General features: G+C 42.1%; 1 protein-coding gene across 1 annotated transcript in view; it reads left to right on the top strand.

Moving 5' to 3' along the window:
• ptprq (protein tyrosine phosphatase receptor type Q) overlaps positions 1–20,811 on the top strand; it is a gene marked incomplete at its 5' end in the record, with an annotated part of 117,965 nt that extends 97,154 nt beyond the window's left edge. Inside the window, 14 exons of the mRNA XM_080736915.1 lie at positions 985–1,058; positions 1,148–1,247; positions 2,417–2,545; positions 3,025–3,069; positions 4,111–4,137; positions 4,304–4,385; positions 4,837–4,927; positions 5,575–5,651; positions 5,910–6,044; positions 8,712–8,837; positions 10,489–10,637; positions 14,514–14,649; positions 19,162–19,285; positions 20,689–20,811. Of these exons, the coding sequence (XP_080593041.1) occupies positions 985–1,058; positions 1,148–1,247; positions 2,417–2,545; positions 3,025–3,069; positions 4,111–4,137; positions 4,304–4,385; positions 4,837–4,927; positions 5,575–5,651; positions 5,910–6,044; positions 8,712–8,837; positions 10,489–10,637; positions 14,514–14,649; positions 19,162–19,285; positions 20,689–20,726 (1,333 nt within the window). The 3' untranslated portion in view covers positions 20,727–20,811. The remainder of the gene's footprint in view (positions 1–984; positions 1,059–1,147; positions 1,248–2,416; positions 2,546–3,024; positions 3,070–4,110; positions 4,138–4,303; positions 4,386–4,836; positions 4,928–5,574; positions 5,652–5,909; positions 6,045–8,711; positions 8,838–10,488; positions 10,638–14,513; positions 14,650–19,161; positions 19,286–20,688) is intronic.

Genomic DNA, 20,811 nt, shown 5'->3' with positions numbered 1-20,811 from the left:
AAAGGTCAGTTTTTACAGCGTACCTCCTAGGGGCTGAGCAGTCTAGAATAGGATATGTTAGTCCATGTGTGTCTGTACAGGGCTAATCTCAAGGAAGTAAATCCCTGCATTCTTTTCACATGTTTTATATTTTTGGTATATTTAAAGCCATACTGTGTAAGATGCCCAACTAGTGGTCATTAGCCCTATAGCAAACCGCGGTCGCGTCCGCGTCTTTCGGACGTTTTTCGTACCTTCAGACCCCCGCGTCTGCCTCCACCTCGCTGAGATCTATCTTTTAAGGGGTCCCTTGTTCCTGTGCGTTCAGTAATTCCAGAGATACGGACTCCTTCACCCTGCCTGGTAGACGAAATTACCTAGAGAAGGGATGGTACAAACGGGCGACAACAAATATGGCTGCCATAGCGACCCCACTTCAAGATGCGCTGTGATTGGCCGGCAGTTGTATAACCCTCGCTGTGATTGGCCGGTAGTGTGATGACGCAATTTTGGCGCGAGATCCGGTCCACGGCAAGGATCTCAGTTTACATACAGAGAAGGCTTTACAGGCTGAAATTCACGGCGCGGATCTTCTAAAACTTTTGTGATTTAATAGTTAGGAGAATTTTAAGATTTGTTTTATAAAAAAAGTTACATAGTACAACTTTAACTTTTTATTTAAATGGTGGTCATATTGGGGTGTATGACTCAAAGTTGTCCATCTCTGAAATACACATGGAAGCCTTGCTTTTATATTAGACATTCAAAAGTTGAATTAACAACTTTTTACACAAAACAAAATGTTATACACCCATAGGTAATTCCAATTGCCCATGACATGAAAGAAAGAATAAATAAATGGTTTAATTGATTAATTCAAGTCCTTTCATGAGAAGCCAAACAAAAGGGTACATGGTTGTAATGTCATCCATTTGTACAGAAAACAACACGCATTGCCTCCTCTTCCTCTCGTGTTCTCGTGTTTAAACCTCTTGTGTTCAACAGGTTTAAATTTCGAGCCACCAACATCCAGGGTCAGCACACTGACTCTGAGTATTCTGAGCCCATCAAAACCCCAGGTAAGCCAGTGCCATTCCTGTCTCACTCTACCCCACAGTAAATCTATACAAAAACACATGATGGTGATGTTTTGCATGTGTTTCTCCAGCGGACGGGGTGTTGACCAGAGATGAACAGATCATTCTGGGCGTGCTCCTCTCCTTCTTCCTTGCTGTGTTGTTCATCATCATCATCTGTGCCTCGGTCAAGTGAGTCTCCTCAACGTAGTAGGCTGCTGCATTCTCTGCACTGGGAAATCCTGAATGTTCATTTAACCCTCAGAATGGTTCGGACCATCTACCATCTATGCAGTAAGGTGCAGGTTTTAGAGGCAGGGCGTAAATTGTGTTTCGGGGGAGTGTCCATGCCAATTAATTCACCCTTTGTCAGCCTTGACCAACAAGCAGGCTCTTTCTGCCTTGTTCTGCCCTGGTTCCACCCTGTTTATGTTGAATTAGGTAAAACACATTTTTACTGAAACCAAGTTTAAAATAAGAATTGAATACACAGAACATCAATACGAAGCAACTGAAAAACACATTATTTCAATGGTAGTGGATGGAGAGACAGGATTTTTGTCCAACCAAGAAACAGCAACCAATGGGTGCGAAGAGGAGCACAACCATGGGCGGGACTTGACAAAGGGTCCATCATGAAGTTGTGTTCAAGTTCAGGAGTAGAGACCTCCCTCTACGGCCACTCCCCATTCTCAATAGCATCCATACAGTATCTACCACACCTGCCTTCAGTCATTAGCAATTGCAATACCCACAATATAAATACACCTGTGATCACTCCATCAACCTCTATGTTCTGCTTCACATCCTCGTCCGCCCCCAACCTCCTCCTTCTAGTCCGGGAGCCGGGGGCCGTTTGGTCTCAGGTGCCCCAAAACACTCTTTTTGGTATGTTTCTGGCAAAATTATGTAAATGCAAATATTAAGGTACTACAAGGGCATAAATAGTCATACAGGTTTGAAATGTGTATGAAGTGTTAGTGTCCTGACACATAGGGGGAAGTAGCAAAATAAGATTTAGGGCCTTGCTGCATTTCTATTTTAAAATATCACACTCAAAATCCCCAGAAAATACTGTCCGCTTGACAAATTCTCATCAAAGATGACTATTTTCCAGCAATTTATGATGATTTACACTGCTGCACTGGTATATCCCATGTTTATAAGCTTCAAATTTAGCACAAGATGACCTTTCTATCTTGACAATTACACATTCTGTGGTCGAAATTCTTAGTCTATAGGCACAATTTCAGACAATGACCTTTCTTGTATTAAATTACATTCAGAATTGTATTCTGTGTCTATCACTGTGGCATGTGATATGATTGTGAGTGACTGACATTCACCTCATCCAATGTCAGGTGCCATCAGCGTAAGAAGGAAGGCGAGACTTACTCACCCCGAGAAGCAGAGATCATAGAGACCAAATACAAACTGGACCAGCTGATCGCTGTGGCTGACCTGGAGCTGAAAGAAGAAAAACTGAACCGGTTAGACTGTGTGTGCTTGTGTGTGTGTGCATCTGCATGTTCTCTACCCTTCACAATTCACAAATATACCATTTCATTTTCCTTACCACACAATATATGGCATTCATGCAACTTTCTTAGAGGCCTCTTTGATAAAGAAAATACTTAAAAATGACCTATTTTTCATCATTGACCTATCGAAATCACCAAATGTACATGTTTAACTGAAAAAGATAAAACTGTTCAAAGTCATCATACATACATGGCATCAATGAACAATATCATCTGCATGCTACAGTATTTTTCACATGATGTTTTCTTCATATTGGCTATGAAGTTATTATACTGTATTAATATGAAGGTAGAGAACACCTTTTTTTATGAATGAGGCCTAAATGCACTCACACACCCTGCGACACCCTCGCTACACCTGCACTTTGCCCCATCCAGGGATGCCTGTGCTTTGCTTCTCTCTTACACAGCCCTCTCTCTCACTGCAGGTACTCTTCCTTCTTCTTTAGACGGAAAGAGATATATGTCATCCAGTAAGTTGAGGTTTGGGTGTGTGTCTAATGGGTAGTATACTGTAGATATCATTCATTGCATGTTTTTGTGCGCGAACGTGTGTGTGTGTGTGTGTGTGTGTGTGTGTGTGTGTGTGTGTGTGTGTGTGTGTGTGTGTGTGTGTGTGTGTGTGTGCGTGTGTGTGTGCGTGCGCGTGTGCGTGCGTGCGTGCGTGCGTGCGTGCGTCCACTGCGACAGTTTCAATTTGTTTATATCTTAGTCATCCATCTGTAAAGTGGGTGTTACATGATTGTCAGGCCGCTCAGATTTGTTTCGCCTACAGTGTGTTGTGTTGTCATCCCGTGCTTAGCAGTCCTGCTGAGTGATAGCATTTTGTGTGCATTCTCTGCAGAAAAAAAACCCCCATTTGAATATAACTAGAACAGCAACTGTTTCTTTTTCTTTTCTTAATGATTATTCTATTGATTAGCCTACTTTATAGATTAATTGAATAATCAAGAACAAGGGCTTTATTTTGATTGTCATAAGTAACATTTTGATTAAATTGTTTGCACCACCAAATATAATAAGGCATCGGGAATAATAAGGTTAGGGAACGTTTTACCAGTGCACGAGGTGCAGATGCACCCTGGTCCTCGGTAATAAGGGAAGAATGGAGGAGAGCGCAAACTAGGGATGAACTGCTTAGTGCAGTGCCGCTCCCATTTAGACATTCATCTGGAATAAAACATCAAAGTTAGACCAAGCTCCTCAGTTCCAGATTAAGGGACGACTGGAGAAAGAGAGAGGCTACATTTCCCCTGCTCAAACATGAGATGTTGACTGCCTTTAATGAGGACCCGTGTGAACCTGTGCGGACATGAATAATGCATGCCCGACCATAATTAATGAGTTCAACCTGGCATCCCTATTCTGTCAATATAGGGCAAATCTTTTCAAATATTAATAAATAACTAAATCAAATAGCGTTATTATGTTATGGTATAAGCGTGTGCTGGCTGTGCGGTATGCATACAGTAACGAGTCTAACGACACCATGCCTGTATTTCTTTTTAACACAGGCTCCTGAGCTACAGAAAATCACTCAAGTAAGTCACTTTTGGATTGAATGTAATTATTTAGCAGCAGTAGGCGTACAGTACGTGCCTTTCTGGTTGGTATTATGTCTTGTAATCTATAATTAATTTACTATAAATAGTTCTTGGCTGTTGGGGTGATATTTCTTCAGCTCTTTCGCTCTCTTTTCTTTGCCAGGCCTGTCAATAAGAAGTCCTTTATGCAGCATGTGGAGGACCTCTGTGCCAATGACAATGCCAAGTTCCAGGAGCAGTTTTCTGTATGTAGCTTCATAATCTGATACCGTATGCATTGGGATAGGGGTGTGTGTGAGTGTGTGCGCCTGTACTGTAATGTAATGTGATTCCCCAAAGATTTTTACTACATTTTGTTTTTACTTTAAATTATTTTAAAACATTTTCAAAAAACATTCCCCAAAAAGATTTTCATGAATAAAAACAAATCTATGATTTTTCCAAGTAATTTCATTAATAAATAAAAGAACAATCTAAGAAATTCCATAACTTAGAAAACAAGTAGTAGTGAAAATAGCCGATCTACAGTACATGAGCTTGTAGATCTGCTGTTTTCACTAGTTTGGGTCCAGGGCAAACGTCTAATTTCTCTTTTGGAGCTTGAGCTAAAAGAAGTTTGGGAACCACTGCTGTACTGTATGTCATGTGTGTGTATACTGACTGCATGCTGACTAGTCTAGCATCTCTCCTCCTCAGGAGCTGCCCAAGCTGCTACAGGACCTGGCCACCTCAGACGCTGACCTGCCCTGGAACCGCTCCAAGAACCGATTCACCAACATCAAACCTTGTAAGGGAACGTAAACCAACAAGGATCGAGATCTGCCTGGAACTATACAGTATCTAGATCTATTGTACTCTGTCTGTCTATGTATGTAGTAATAATCACAATAACAAAAATCGTTCTTTTTGTGGCACCTTTTTTTTTAAAGTACTTTACATAACAGCAAAGAAAAAAACAAAAGAACATGTTTGCAAGAAACTTACTGTAATAGAACATAAATAAGATGAGGGGGAAAAAAACTACTAGAAAAGTGCACTACTCTGGGACTGATCTCCGCCAGGCCGAGTTGCCTACCCAAGGCTGTCTCAGTTGTGGGTGCAGTCATCAGGACACAAGGAAGATGTGGGGGAAAGTTGTGTTTGCACAACATGATATTGACTCAATGTGTGATAAAAATTATCATGTGATCGGTCGCCACATTCCATGATTTGAGGCATTTTCTGCAAAACAGGCCCTTCCCGCAAACTTTGGAAGTAAAGCCAGTAGTAGCCAATTGGAAAATAAAACATATGACACATCTTGATGAGAATGTGTACGGATTTGTACAGTAGTAGAAAAAGAAAGTCATCAATGTCTGTCAACATTTCTGAACCTTGAACATTGACCATATACTTTGTGCATGTCTTTTGTGTTTCTGTATTGACCGTGTCTAGACAATAACAACAGAGTGAAGCTGTTGTCTGAACCAGGCATGCCAGGCTCTGACTACATCAACGCCAGCTTCATCTCAGTGAGTAGAGTAGCACTGAAGTCCTACCAGCCAACCTGCAGGGCCCAATAACACTCATCTCTTATGGCACCAGTTGTGTTAACATGACACCCATCTGCTGTAATTAACGGAGTCTGCCCTCTGTCTCTTGTTCTCTTACTCACTCCCTCCCTCTATCTGTGTCTGTCTGTCTGTCTGTCTGTCTGTCTGTCTGTCTGTCTGTCTGTCTGTCTGTCTGTCTGTCTGTCTGTCTGTCTGTCTGTCTGTCTCTCTACACAGGGCTATCTGTGTCCTAATGAGTTCATAGCAACCCAGGGTCCTCTCCCTGGCACAGTGGCTGACTTCTGGAGGATGATATGGGAAACAGGGACGCGCACCATCGCCATGCTCACACAGTGTTATGAGAAAGGCCGGGTATGTCATGGCAGATGTGGTCTTCCTCCATATATGGGCATTCCCATATGAAGTCCTGTTAGATATGGGCTTAATATTGATGACATCAGGGATCTCCATATATGGGCATAACAGGGATTCTGTTAGAGGGGTTCCCATGACATCACAACATACAATCCCTTTTATGCTGATACTTTCTGAACCAGCCACACAGATATGGGCTGTCTTCCTCCATATATGGGCATTCACAATTTTCCCATATGAAGTCCTGTTAAATATGGGCTTAATATTAATGACATCAGGGTTCTCCATATATGGGCATAAAGGGATTCTGTTAGAGTGGTTCCCATGACATCACAGTGATGTCAAAGCGTGATGTCAGAGCGGCAAACCCATAGACCGTATAAAAGTGTACACGTCCAGACAGACAGACAGACAGACAGACAGACAGACAGACAGAGTCAGCATGTGCCGTTTCACATAATAAACTGCGACCTTCGGTCGCAATAAGCTGTTGAATCTAACTTTGCCTCGCAGCCGTTCATAAGAACAAGAGACAGACTCTGTTCATAGCAACGGTCCAGCGAGTGAGCTGCTCGTTCAAATGAGTTTCTTCAGACCTCCATAAGGAGTGGAGCAAGATCAGTGGGCATGGCCAGGGACGTGCTGGGCCCCTGATTCAGCCCGGGAAAAAGAGTTGGAGAGGCCCTCATTGCGTGCTATAGAGAGAGATCTCTCTCTATAGCGCTGCTGCTAATCAAAGATTTGCCATTTCAGATCATGACAAGTGACAAGCCAGTGGGCCAATTACTGTACATGAGTTATATTTCGTCGTTGTCGGGTGGAAACCTTATATGTCCAAAACCGTTTGTTTTGTATTTATCATTTTAAAAATGATTTAAACTGCCCGACAGTGACGATTTACTTTGCTGGCCGCCCAGCCCCCAAAATGGAACGAAGGCCGACATTTTATTTTAAATTTTTTCCTAATGGCCGGCCTGGACCGGCCGGGAATGAACCGGCCGTTCGGGAGTTGTCCCGCTTTTCCCAATGGCCAGCACATCCCTGTGCATGGCCACGCGAGAACATCCTACCCTCAGAAATCTTCTAGATGTATGCACAGGCAGGTGTGGTGTTCTGGCATTGATTGAAGTGCTACAACGGCAGGCACGAACTGTAAAGAACTTCCATGCTTCAGCCAAACACTCTTGTCAAAATGAAAACTTTATTTATCACAATTGCTTTAAATTTGGTGGCTCTGCTCCCATGATTCTCCAGAACCAAAAATGACACAGATTCCAAACCCCCTGAACATAGACATATCAACCCTCATAGGGCAGAACTTAATGATACAGTATACAGAAACTAGAACAGTGTGCTCCTCTCCATGAATGCACACAGCCACAACAATTGTGCCACATTAACACATTACTATAATGTTTTACATTTTATGACATTTCAATTTGATCGGTTTGAAATGAAATCAAAGAAAGCACACTGTAAGGAACTTACAAAAAGAAAAGTAGCTTTAAAAAAAGCAACATTTTATTATCAGAGATCCCTTTTTGAATATACCTGTATACATTTTGTCCTACGCACCTGTCACCAACCTTTGAGGTGTTTATCAACCTTTTTTTAAAGATTGGTTTGAAATGAAATTTAGCTGGCTTTCGATGAAAAAAGAGACAGTCTGAGTCTGCAGTGTTTGATTCTTCCAACTGTTAAACTAACAGTTAACTCATTGAACTAGTTAATTCAGGGTTCCCACACATCTTTACCAAAATAATTTCCAAAACTTTTCCAAAACATTTCCAGAATATTTAACCCGATTTCCAGGACTATAACAATAATTCAGCTCAATAACGAGTCGCTTTTACTCCTATGTGCAATGCCCAAAGACAGGTAGTGTATGCCAGTGGCTCTCAACCTTTTCAGGCCGTGACCCCCGAAATAATCATATTTGAACTGTGGACTTTGTACCGGTATAACACGGTTTTATTGTGAAAATAGCCGATCTACATGCTCACAAGTGAGCATGTAGATCTGCTATTTTCACAATTTCAGCCTCTAATATTTGACAATTTGGCCAATGTTTAATTTGTCATTTCAGAGGTATCAACAAAATCAATAACCAAAGACAATGCATACTGTAGCTATTTTATCCAGTACCATCCAGGACCCTTGATCAATTCCAAAACCTTTCCAGTACTGGAAAAATATTTTTCTAATTTCAAAATATTTCCAGGAATTTCATTACCGTGGGAACCCTGTTAATTTCAATTCTAGTGATGTAGTTGGATTAATAATAGAATTTTAAATATGCGCAGTGAATTAATATGAAGGTGTGCTGCTCCACAAGGCTTGCCGCATGTCTGCTTCTTTCCATTTCTCCTCCATGCCAAGAGGCTTGACTGCTGAGCTGAAGCATGGAAGTTTTATCAGGCACTGCCGCACTAGTGAGGTGTTTGAAGTGTGTGTGTGTGTGTGTGTGTGTGTGTGTGTGTGTGTGTGTGTGTGTGTGTGTGTGTGCGTGTGCGTGTGCGTGTGTGTGTGTGTGTGTGTGTGTGTGTGTGTTTGTTTTGTACGTATGTGCAATTCCAATAGACATAGCAGAATCATATTTGCCACTGCAAACTAATATCCCACTGTGTGTGTTTGTGGGTACTGTGTATGCGTGCAACATTTCAGAACCGGTGTCACCAGTACTGGCCAGAGGACAACAAGCCAGTGACAGTGTTTGGTGACATTATCATCACCAAACAGGCGGAGAATGTCTATCCTGACTGGACCGTCAGGGCGTTGAAAGTAGAAAGGGTAACGAGCAATGATGACGCTAACATAACCCTCACACACTGACACGTTGAATCAGATCGGTCTTATTGTTGTTACACCTGAGCTCATAAGGCTTTTTCTTATGCATTGTTCAGCTGTTTGTTTTCCATTCTGGGGCGGCATTGGCTCAGGGGTAGAGAACCGTCATTAGAACACAGAGGGTTCCCAGTTAGAATCCGGGCTCTCCCAGAGTTAGTGTCAAAGAGTCCTTGAGCAAGACTCTGAACCCCTAGTTGCTCCTGGTGAGCAGGTTGGTGCCTTGCATGGTTTCCTCCGCCATCTGTGTATGAACGTGTGTGTGAATGGGTAAATGCAATCTGGCTAGCCATCGTCAAAGAAAAGGTCCTTTTCACTTGAAAGACTAACTGGAGCTCAGTTAGTCTGTTCTTGAGAGACTAGGGTGAATGTAATGCACAATCTATGTAAAGCGCCTTGGATAAAGGTGCTGTACAATTGCACCATTTACCATGCTGTAGTCAGTGCTGTACATTGATTCCAGAGGCAAGCAATTATATCGATCACATTGTCTGAACTGAAGGGCTGATTGCGCCGTGACTGGCAAAATGAGATTGTTTGCTTGTCTTTGTCTAGCCTCTACTGCTCTTGGATTTGATTTAGCTTTATAGGTGAACGTGAAGGAGAGTGCACACTGCTCTGAAGGGTCGCTGTGCTAAATGTTTCGTTTAGATTTTCAATGTACATCGTCTTCATAACGAGGCGTAGTCCAGTGGTTCTTAAAGTGGGGTCCTTGACAGGGTTGCAGACGGTCCCCATCAAAACTAGTTGATGTAGCATCAAGTCAGTTTAACTACTTTAACTTTATTTATATTGGTCATTTGAAAATAGCCAATCTACAAGCTCACAACGTGCCGGGATGCAACACATTGTGAGCTTGTTCGGCTATTTTCTAAAAAATAAACATTGTAAAAACACAAATCTATGGGGGTCCCTGGCATATTTTCAGATTTGGGTCTGTGACTAAATAAAATTCAATTTAGGAGTCCTTGTCATGAAAGAGTTTGAGAATCACTGGCCTAGTCCACCTGGTATCATATATCAAGTCACAACCATACACGGTTGGTGAGAGAATTGGGGGTAAATCAGCAAGTATTTGACAGGACAAGAATTAAAATTGATATTATTTTATACATATACGTTACTTTTTGGTTGTACCAGTTTGCCATAAAATGTTGTATGGCAGCACTTCATGATGCACATATTGCACACACATATTGCACACACATATTGCACGCACGCGCACACACACACACACACACACACACACACACACACACACACACACACACACACACACACACACACGCGCGCGCACACACACACACGGATACAGCATGTGAAATCAAATGTTTTATACACTGTAGTTGTCACCTATAAATCTTGGCTCCAGAAAATAAAGATAAAATTGCATAGAAGTTCAAAACAAATGTATGCGTGCGCGCACACACACACACACACACACACACACACACACACACACACACACACACACACACACACACACACACACACACACACACACACACACACACACACACACACAATGTATGAAACCATAGTCAGATGAAATAATTGCTAGTACAACTGAACTCTTTCTGTCTTATGTCTGGTGCAGTACGGGGACTACATGGTGGTCCAACATTTCAACTACACATCATGGCCTGAGCATGGAGTCCCAGAGTCCAGCAGCACACTCATCCAGTTCGTCAAAGCCATCAGAGCCAACAGGCACGAGAACAACACCACTATAGTGGTACACTGCAGGTACAGCACAACACTGAACATTTTACTGTGTTTGCTGCGTTGTTAACCCATTTAGGACGGGAACCCCTATTTGTAACTAAGACAGGAACCCCTTTTTGTGGTTGTACAATTTGTTGTAATTTTTGAATAAATATTGGAAGTTTTTCCAGAAAACTTAGTTCTGGATATAGAAAGCGTTTTTAGAATCGGCCTCAGGTCTAAATGTGTGAAATATATACAGTATTGGTCCCCTGACATAATGGTCAACGCAACATTTTGGTTTAAAACCAATGGTTGAATATACAGCAGTACAGATTGTGATAACTGTCTCCCATGTTTTTAGTGTAACTGAGGTTGTAGAAATTTCAACATTACTCAAAGATGACTTCTACAAGGATGATTTGATATTTACATTACGGTGTGCTACTGTACAAATGGCAGCAGGATGAGGTGTTGCGTGTCTGTTCTGCACTGAGCATGATAATTTGCTGTTTTCATCTCAGTCAAACAGAGTTGAAAACATTTCCGCTTTGGGTAGAATGCTGCGCTCATCATTGTCACTTTTTATCCACTGGAGGATGGACGAGACAAAGAGTTGTTGTTTCAGCTTTATTTCTCAAGTCTAGCTAATATTCTCATGAATAAATTGGCCAGTCCATCAGGGTTTTATGGAGAAAGACAAGTAGATTCGTTTTACAAGCTGAAGGGAGCCCATGCAGGCCTATTCATTGGAAAGAATCTGACTGAAGAAATTGTGCTTAAAAGATTCAATGCCCTAAAACTATCAAAAGCAACGAGTCATGATAAAATCCTCGTCAGTGTCTATCAAGATGCAGCAGAAGTCATTTCACCCAGCATAAGTTTTATATAAAAAACCTGTCAATCGAACAAGGGTATTTTACACAAGAATTCAAAGAATAATTCTGCTTCACTAAAAGGGAAGCAAATTAGATCCTGGGAACTACAGTCCGGTTTTTATGTTCTGTATCAAAGGTAATAAAAAGGATCATAAATGCAAGCTGACAATTATTTGTCGTCTCTAAACCTTCTATTTGAATTTCAGTCTGGTTTCAGACAATCCCCCTCTACAGATAGGCTATCTACCTGTCTACTCTATCTGACAGATCTAATCAGAACAGAAGTAGATAAACATATTAGGTATGATTAAATTGGACATTCAAAGTATGTCCAACACCAAAAATCATGATAGCCTTTTGATCAAACTTGGGCTTTAACAGAGCTTCCATACAGTGAGTGAGGTCTTACCTGGGAGGTAGCAAACAAGTGGTGGATGTGATTGGCACCATATCCTCGCCACTGCCACTAACACATCAGGCCCTTCAAGGGAGTATTTAGGTCCTATATCATTATTTTAAATGTTCCTTCCCTTTTCTTTTTTTTTTTTTACTTCACTTACCAGTCTGGGAGGTTTCCATTTGAGCCTGATTTCCAAAATGTCACCTGTTATGTAGGAACTTAATTGCTAATTGGATAGTGCTAAAAGAATCACTGTAGAAGCTGGGAAGTGACTTGAATTTTACATTGGCAGGCTCTGGTCTCGTCCCACCCACAGATCATTACATTGGCAGGCTCTGGTCTCGTCCCACACAAAGTCCTCCTTTGTCCATCCTCAGACCAATCAGTTTCCCCGCGATCATGGACGCACGAAAGCCCTTTCACATATGCAGTAGAGTAGTAGAGTCCCAGACTGAGACGCAAAGTTACAAAAACAACAACAACTGCTAAACTTAGCGACTCAGTCTGGATTCCAGCCAGGCTAGGGATGCAGTTTTCCAGTCTTTCATCATGATAAATCAGTGGTAGAAGCATTACTTAGAGATCCTGGTTAGTAGATAACAGGACGTCCCTCCAGTGGCCTCCACCTTGCCAAAACAGTTGATTCTCTCTGGATCTAATGCAAAGCTGAAGAAGTCTCCTGTTGTAGTTGTGGTGACTGTTCCAGCCAAGGAGGCTGTTACTTAATTGGCCTGCATATCAAACAATAAAATATCTGGAGAGAGTACATGGCACTAAATGTTATCTCAAAGGTTAATCAAAGAGTAAGAGTAGTTCTTGCCAGAATATCCATGTTTATAAAGTGCTCTTGAAATGTTGGCAGGGGCTCTGGTACAATGTAATTTAATTAGGCTATGTCTGCACTTTACTAGTGTCCCCAAGATTCTGTAAAATAAGCTCTAGCTGCAGTGCAAACCTCACCAAATAAATTACTAAATTATTACATTATTACTACTAATAAATTACTACAACTCCATCCCAGAACACACCTTTCTCATTTTAATAGCCTCAAGTAGCTCAGGGTGGAGTGAGTATCACAAATTAAAATGTGTACAGGGTCATAAAAATGTGGTTCCAAAATACCTTTTCAATTACCTTTGTACCTTTTAGATTTAAAAGCTGTCATTTTTATTCCCATCCACATTTTACAGATACATTTAACTTTAAAGGACCAATATGGAAATACGCTTTTCAGCATTTATCCCTTTGACAGTGGGTGATGTGCTCCTGTATTTATTTATTCTTTACATATGAACACTGTCAAAGATGTCAAATCAAGAACCACAAAAGTCACTACCTATATGCACAAGTCTGATGATACTAGTCGTAGTCACAGAGATTTTTCTATCTCAAAATCTAAGTTGTAATCTCTGTACTCTCCATACATGCAGAGCAAGTACAGTACTCTACCTTGTGCTGTCATGTTTACTTCTGCTATGAGACGGTTGGTTTGGTTTGTGCCTGACAGCCAGTATGTCTCAGATGAAAGATCGCTGTGCCTCCAAAGCATCCACAAGCGCTCCCAAGTGGGATCTTAGAAGAGCGCCTCGCTGGGGAAAACCATTTTGGTGGACACAGCCCACTTGTTTCTGCCAAATGTTCCTTTTTTTTGTACTGCTGTTGTATTTTTTTTATTCCAATCCAGTCATACCTTCGTCAAGTCTTTTTTTTTTTTTACCAAAATGTGTTGCGACCGTAGGTCGCATTTACTATCAAACCCTGCACAAAGTGTAAGTCCGTCAGTCCGTCAGTCTGTCTGTCACACGTCACACTCCTGCCCTGCTCATATCTCCGCAACCGTTGCCCCGATCCATGCCAAATTTTGCACACACCTTCCTTACCTGCCAAACTACAACCTCCAAGGACCCCCGGAGCTCCAGGGAGCCCCAGGTCCCTGGGGCTCCCTGGAGCTAAACTGACCAAATGACCACCCCCACGGGGCTGCTCACGGGGAATTCCCGGGGACCACCCACTCCTGGTGCTCCAGAACGGATGCAAAAGTGGTGGCGCCCCCAGTGGAGGACCCCCTACACTGCAGCTCACATAAAATGCCGTAACTCCGGCTAGGAGCGACCGGGACAGCCGGGGCCGGTACCTATTCGTCCGCCTTGCCGGCGCGGAGACCCCACCCCTCATTTCTCACATGGCCCTCTTGCAAAACACATTTTTGGACACTGCTCCTACAATTTTGGCCCTAAAATCACGCACATCGGTACACAGTATGTCTACACTCATCCCATCAACATGAATCTCTCCCATATAGCGCCACCTCCAGGCCGATTTTTAAAAACACATTTTTGGACACTGCTCCTACAGATTTTGCCCTAAAATCACGAAAATCACTACACAGTATGTCTACACTCATGTCATCAACATGGATCAGGAAGATTTTGGCAAAACACATTTTTGCCCTATTTGTGGAGATAAGTGACCTATGGTCGCTTATCTCCTGATTAGGGAGTGTTACTGGTATCACAGTCTGTACAACTAAAGGGCTTCTCCCCTGTATGTATGTTTCGTTGTGTGTTTCCTTTGTCACTGTCACAAAGTCAAGTTGATTGTTCCTTGGAAAATGAAGTGTTTGTGGGTTTGTCTCCTCAGTGCTGGTGTGGGTAGAACCGGTGTGTTCATTGCTCTGGACCACCTCATCCAACACGTGGCCGACCATGACTTTGTGGATGTGTACGGCCTGGTGGCCGAGCTGCGCAGCGAGAGGATGTGTATGGTACAGAACCTGGTGAGTTCATGAGAGGATGTGTATGGTACAGAACCTGGTGAGTTCATGAGAGGATGTGTATGGTACAGAACCTGGTGAGTTCATGAGAGGATGTGTATGGTACAGAACCTGGTGAGGTCATGAGAGGATGTGTATGGTACAGAACCTGGTGAGTTCATGAGAGGATGTGTATGGTACAGAACCTGGTGAGTTTATGAGAGGATGTGTATGGTACAGAACCTGGTGAGTTCATGAGAGGATGTGTATGGTACAGAACCTGGTGAGTTTATGAGAGGATGTGTATGGTACAGAACCTGGTGAGTTTATGAGAGGATGTGTATGGTACAGAACCTGGTGAGTTTATGAGAGGATGTGTATGGTACAGAACCTGGTGAGTTTATGAGAGGATGTGTATGGTACAGAACCTGGTGAGTTCATGAGAGGATGTGTATGGTACAGAACCTGGTGAGTTCATGAGAGGATGTGTATGCAGGGGCGTCACAAGGGGGGGGGGGAAGTGGGACTGAGTTACTAGGGCCAAGGTGGAGGGGCCTTAATTATTTAATACTTTAGCTATTGAAAAATAGCAGATCTACAGCTCACAGCACGGCACGAGTGCCGCGTTGTGAGCTTGTAGATCTGCTATTTTTGAAAAGTCGTGAAAATGAGTGCAAATCTTTGAATATGTGTATTTTTTAAGCGAACATTTGTAACTCAGATTTTGCTTCTGGGGGGTCCCTGGAACAAAATATTTTGAGATGGGGGTCCGTGGCCAAATACATAGATACATCATTTTGGGGGTCCTTCACATGAAAAAGTTTGAGCACCACTGACATAGAAACAACCTTAGTAGGATTTGAAATATTCAAAAATAGCATATCTACAAGCTCGCTGTGAGCTTGAATATCTGCTATTTTTCAATAGTTAAAGCACAAAATAATGCGTAATAATGCGTTCCCAACTTCCAAGTCTAAATGGGTTAAACCCCCTCCCCCTATGAAGAACATTCATGGGGGGATGAAGTGCAGCTGGGAACTCAATGCTTTGTATTAGCCTATTAATTATTGTTCATTGATACTGCCGCCTGCACCCGTTTTAACCTCTAAAAACCCCAATAATTTTTTTAAAAAAAGAAAAAAAATCCAGAAACTCTGCGCACGCCCCCTAAGGCACATGCGCCTTAGGGCCTTGGGGGTCCTTCACATGAACAGGTTTGAGCACCACTGACATAGAAACATTCACATTCCCTAAACGGGTTAAACCCCCTCCAAACCCCCTCCCCCCTATGAAGAACATTCATGGGGGGCCTGCAGTGATTCTTTGTACCCAGGGCCCAGAATTTGGTGCGACAGCCCTGTGTGTATGGTACAGAACATGGTGAGTTCATGCAAATAGGGCTGCAACTGTCGGTTAACCCATTAACTCAGTTTGAGGAGTTATGTTTTTTTATGCTGGATGGCGGCGCCGTATAACCTATTTTTGATTGCTTGCACCAGCAGAGCGAGCAAGTAGGGTGATGAGTGCTGAGGGTGGGTGGGTATGTTTCTGACACTACATAGGCAGGGTCTTTAGCCGATGAGGGAGCAGCATTCTCTGTGATGTCACCACCAACCAACAAGTGTGACCTGATATAAATAACTATGTGCAATTTGGCAGCTCGACAGAGTGCCAACTTGCCCACATACAGTACATACCCACAGACAGACAGCACTCTGCACCCTACCTGCGTGCAATGCTGGTCATTTATTTAATAATCATTTAAATACAGTAAATGTGTTTAACTGTTTAACACAACGGCCGCCAAGGTTTCTAACATTTCTAGCTGTTGCTGGTGCCGCTGTTCAATCACGCTTTATTTTGAAGAGCCTCGGAAGCTTCGTGCGTGTGCACGTGAGTGAGTGTCCGCTGACCAGAGATGGGAAAAGTACTCGCACTCTGTACTTAAGTAAAAGTAAAAGTACTTGTGAAAAAAACGACTTTGGTAAAAGTAAAAGTACTCAATTCAAATAATTACTCAAGTAAAAAGTAAAAAGTACAGGCTTTGAAAAGTACTTTTAAAGTAAAAGTAAAAGTATTTTTACCGTATGTTTCTGTGCAAAGCCAATAGAATTTGAAGGATATTAAACAAAGATCCCCACCAAACACACGTCTTAAAACTGGCCCAGGATTGGTTTCCTAACTATGATGTGAAATCTAAATACAGCAAAGGTTTTCTACCTTTTTAGACTGAGTACCACTTATATAAAAATAGGCCTATACATATCCCACGATACCAAAAATCTTTAGTCAGTAACATAATCCGATTACTGCAATTTAAAAAGTAACTACTAGTTACTTTCAGTTACTCGATTTATTGTTAACAGTTTTATCATAAAATATCTAATTTTAAAGATTCGCATACTGGATAACACAATAGTCCACTTGTACACATACTGTAATTCACTCAAACTACTGCATGTTCAGAAAATAGAATAGGTTAGATCAGGTCCTCAACCTTATTTTTTTTACCAGTACCACTCAGAAAATATTTGTCTCTCCAAGTACCACCATATGATGTTAAAATACAAATACAGTAGCGTACACCTTCCCCATCCTATTCATAGACAGGCACAGTACACACAGAAGGCAAAAGTATTCCTACAAACAAAATAAAGAAAAACGACTTAATAGCTTTATATCCAAATGGCTGGTACTTTCTAAGCAATGGCCAAATGTATAATGTACATACTGTACTGTAGGCATATATAAGAAATAGATGTATTGTTGATTTCAAGCATTCACTTGTGATGTCGGCTGCCTCTCAATGCAAACAACCAACCTGTCACTGACATACTCTTGCTGAGAACGACCAGCACCGTTCTCCCATCAAAAAATAAATAAATAAAATCATGTTTACTCATAACAATCCATAGCACAAGACTGTCTTGATCCAAGGCTAAACCTGAAGCACCAGCGCCCACCAAGTTACACCACTTTTTCATGTCAAGGACCCCCAAAATGACACTTATTAGCCCATGGACCACCATGCATCACTGCTCTAGCAGTGATTCTCAACCATTTAAATTCCAAGGGCCCCCAGTTTGACATGCATTAGGCTACGGACCCCCATTTATTGGGTAAAATCAATGTTAATTTAACTCTGAGAGACACTGTGAGAGTAACAGACCCATGGTCCAATAACCAAGGGTTAATTTGGTTCCTAACTATCATTTAGCTGGGGACCCCCTGGGTTGGAACTCCCTCAAGGACGCCTGTAGGTCCCCGGACCCCACATTGAGAACCAATGGCTTAAACAAGCCACTTTATAAGGACTGCCTTTTGCTTACCGTTGTAGAAACAGTGTGTGTAAGCATTCATACACATCTCCGTCTGCCTTGTGTGGAGTTTTCCTTTCAGATGGATTTGTTGTAAATATTCCATAAATCGCCACTGAACCTAGCCTGTTTGTTGGTGTTAAACTTATCAGTGCTGCCATTGTAATCAAAGGCAGATACAGCGTTCCTAAATCAGATTATTAGCTTTTATTTCCCAACAGAAACTTAATAAATGATCACTGTTTTCATCCAACTCCACGTTGTGTGTAAAAACAACAACAGCCGGGTGCGGTATCATCCAATCACAGAGAGGGACACGTAAAATAGTAGTCATTGATTGGCTGTGAGACGTCACATGCGGAAATGGTGTCAGCAGACCGCAGCAGACTTACAAATTCACAATGCGTTGCGGTTAGCCGCGCTGTGAGCTTGTAGATCTGCTATTTTCAATGCGCACCACCGTCTTACGTCTGAACATAGCATAACATGCAGGCGTTCCCTGAGGAAGCGACGCTTACGACACTGCGTACTGGACTACTGGTATTTCTACTTGAGTATTTTATTGTTTCGTTTCATCTGCCGCACAGCGGTGCAACATTAATGTATCATTAAAACCAAAGTAGCGAGCCTGTTTTGAAAATGTTGCGGAGTAAAAGTACAGATACTTGTGTTAAAATGTAACGGATAAAAGTAAAAAGTACTCTGAAAAATAAATACTCAGTAAAGTACAAAGTACTGAAAAATGTACTTCGTTACAGTAACGAAGTATTTGTACTTCGTTACTTCCCATCTCTGCCGCTGACGATTGAGGAAGATAATCCATTTGTTTACAAACGCTCGCGAAACTAAAATCCAAACCGGGGCCGACCATCGCGTTATAGTGTCGCCGTGAAAACAAGCAGATCTCTGCTTCCCTGGCGTTCTTTGCACCTTATTCAGAGATAAAGCCCTTTTTATGTTTCAGCATAGAATAGAAGTCTATGCAGCATAGATGCACCATTTTGCTTCTGTGCTTGTCACGTTATGACGTATGCATCAGCGTCTCTCACAGGGCACACAGGATGGATGCAGCTGCACGTAACAAAGTTTACCCTTTGTCTCGTCTCTCAACGAGACAACTCAGTTTTGGCACAGCGACCTCCAGTGGCCTTGTCTCATTACTGAACGAGTTTGGCCCCATGGGTGTTAATGTGTGTTTGTGTGGCATGTGTGCGCACAGGCCCAGTACATGTTCCTGCACCAAAGTACCTTGGATTTGCTGAACAGCAAAGGCAACAGCCAGTCTATTTGGTTTGTCAACTATTCTGCCCTGGAGAAGATGGACTCACTGGACACTATGGAAGGTGAACAACACAAACACACACGCACACGCACACGCTCATGCACATGCACACGCATGCACGCACGCACGCGCAAACGCATGCACGCACGCGCACACACACACACACACACACACACACACACACACACACACACACACACACACACACACACACACACACACACACACATTCCATATACATTCCATATTCCAATGTAAAAATAAATGTAACAAATTATTATTGGATGGTTGGTTGTACAGGATGACCATTTTGAATGTTCAACAATTTATTGTTTCACCATGTTGGTAGACAGCTCGGCAACATGCTGAAAACAAGAGCTCAACAGATGAGTTCTGAGTGCAGTTCAACCATCCACTTGAAAGCATTTCTGTGTCTTGAGTGGATGTTGTCCTTTTATCCCAAAGAAATAATTCACCTGGATTGTGTCCATATTCTCCATCATCATCAAAATCTAAGCCTGCAGTGCTCTATAAAGGACTGGCACAGAAAACATCAAAATGCATAAATGCAGTATGAAGCAGGGCCTAATAAGTTACCCTAGCCTAATGGAAAATACTTGTCCATTGTTGTGTCCATTTCTGGGTCTTGAGTGGATGTACCCAAAGAAATACTTCACCTGGATTGTATCCATCTTCCATATTCTCCATCATCATTAACTTCAAGCTCATCTTGTGCTTTTTCTCAGTCGGTGTAAACACTTCACCTTGCCATCCCTCAAATACTCTTGCCGCAAAGACGCTCCCATGCCAATGACCCATGTAGATCACACTGAAATACTGTATCTACTTCCTCTTTTGTTAATATCAAAATCTAAGCCTGTGCTCTATAAAGGACTGGCACCGAAAACATCAAAATGCATGAATGCAGTATGAAGCAAGGCCTAATAAAGTTACCATAGCCTAATATGCAGAGATGGGCACAAAATCCCCAAAAATTGAAATACTAATTAAAAATACTATGTGAAATACTTACCAGGATACTGTTACCAGGATAGTATCTTGGTGACAGTATCCTGGTCAGTATTAGACAAAGTTATGACCAAGTATTTAGATTTTAGTACTTTAGTACTTTTTTGTATTTTGTGCCCATCTCTGCCTAATGGACATACTGTACATGTCCATTGTTGTGTCGTATCGGAAATATAGCGAACAACAAACGGTGAAACGGTTAACAATTAACATTTTCGTTTCTGTTCTGTTGTCACAGTCTTGTGGCCCCCGACTTCAATTGATTTTACAATTTAGGGTGGTCAATTGACCCATACAAGTATGTAACTCTGACAGTGTACAAATGGAACCAAATGGACCTGTTAGGGTCCATTTGGTTCCATTTGTACACTGTCAGAGTTAAGGAGAGACCTTGAAATGTAAAAGTTTGAGAAACACTGTCTTATGTGATCACAGGTGACGTCGAGTTGGAATGGGAAGAGACCACCATGTAAAGCCTGGTTCATTCATTCCTGTCTATCGGAAGAAAGAGGAACATGTTCAGGTTTGCTGGGTCACGGGGCCAAATGCTGGGCACAG

The sequence above is a fragment of the Nannobrachium achirus genome (genome assembly GCF_963921795.1).
Source record: "Nannobrachium achirus genome assembly, chromosome: 11".
NCBI lineage: Eukaryota > Metazoa > Chordata > Actinopteri > Myctophiformes > Myctophidae > Nannobrachium > Nannobrachium achirus.
Note: the sequence above shows the minus strand (reverse complement) of the source record. Positions and strands in the feature narration are given on the sequence as shown.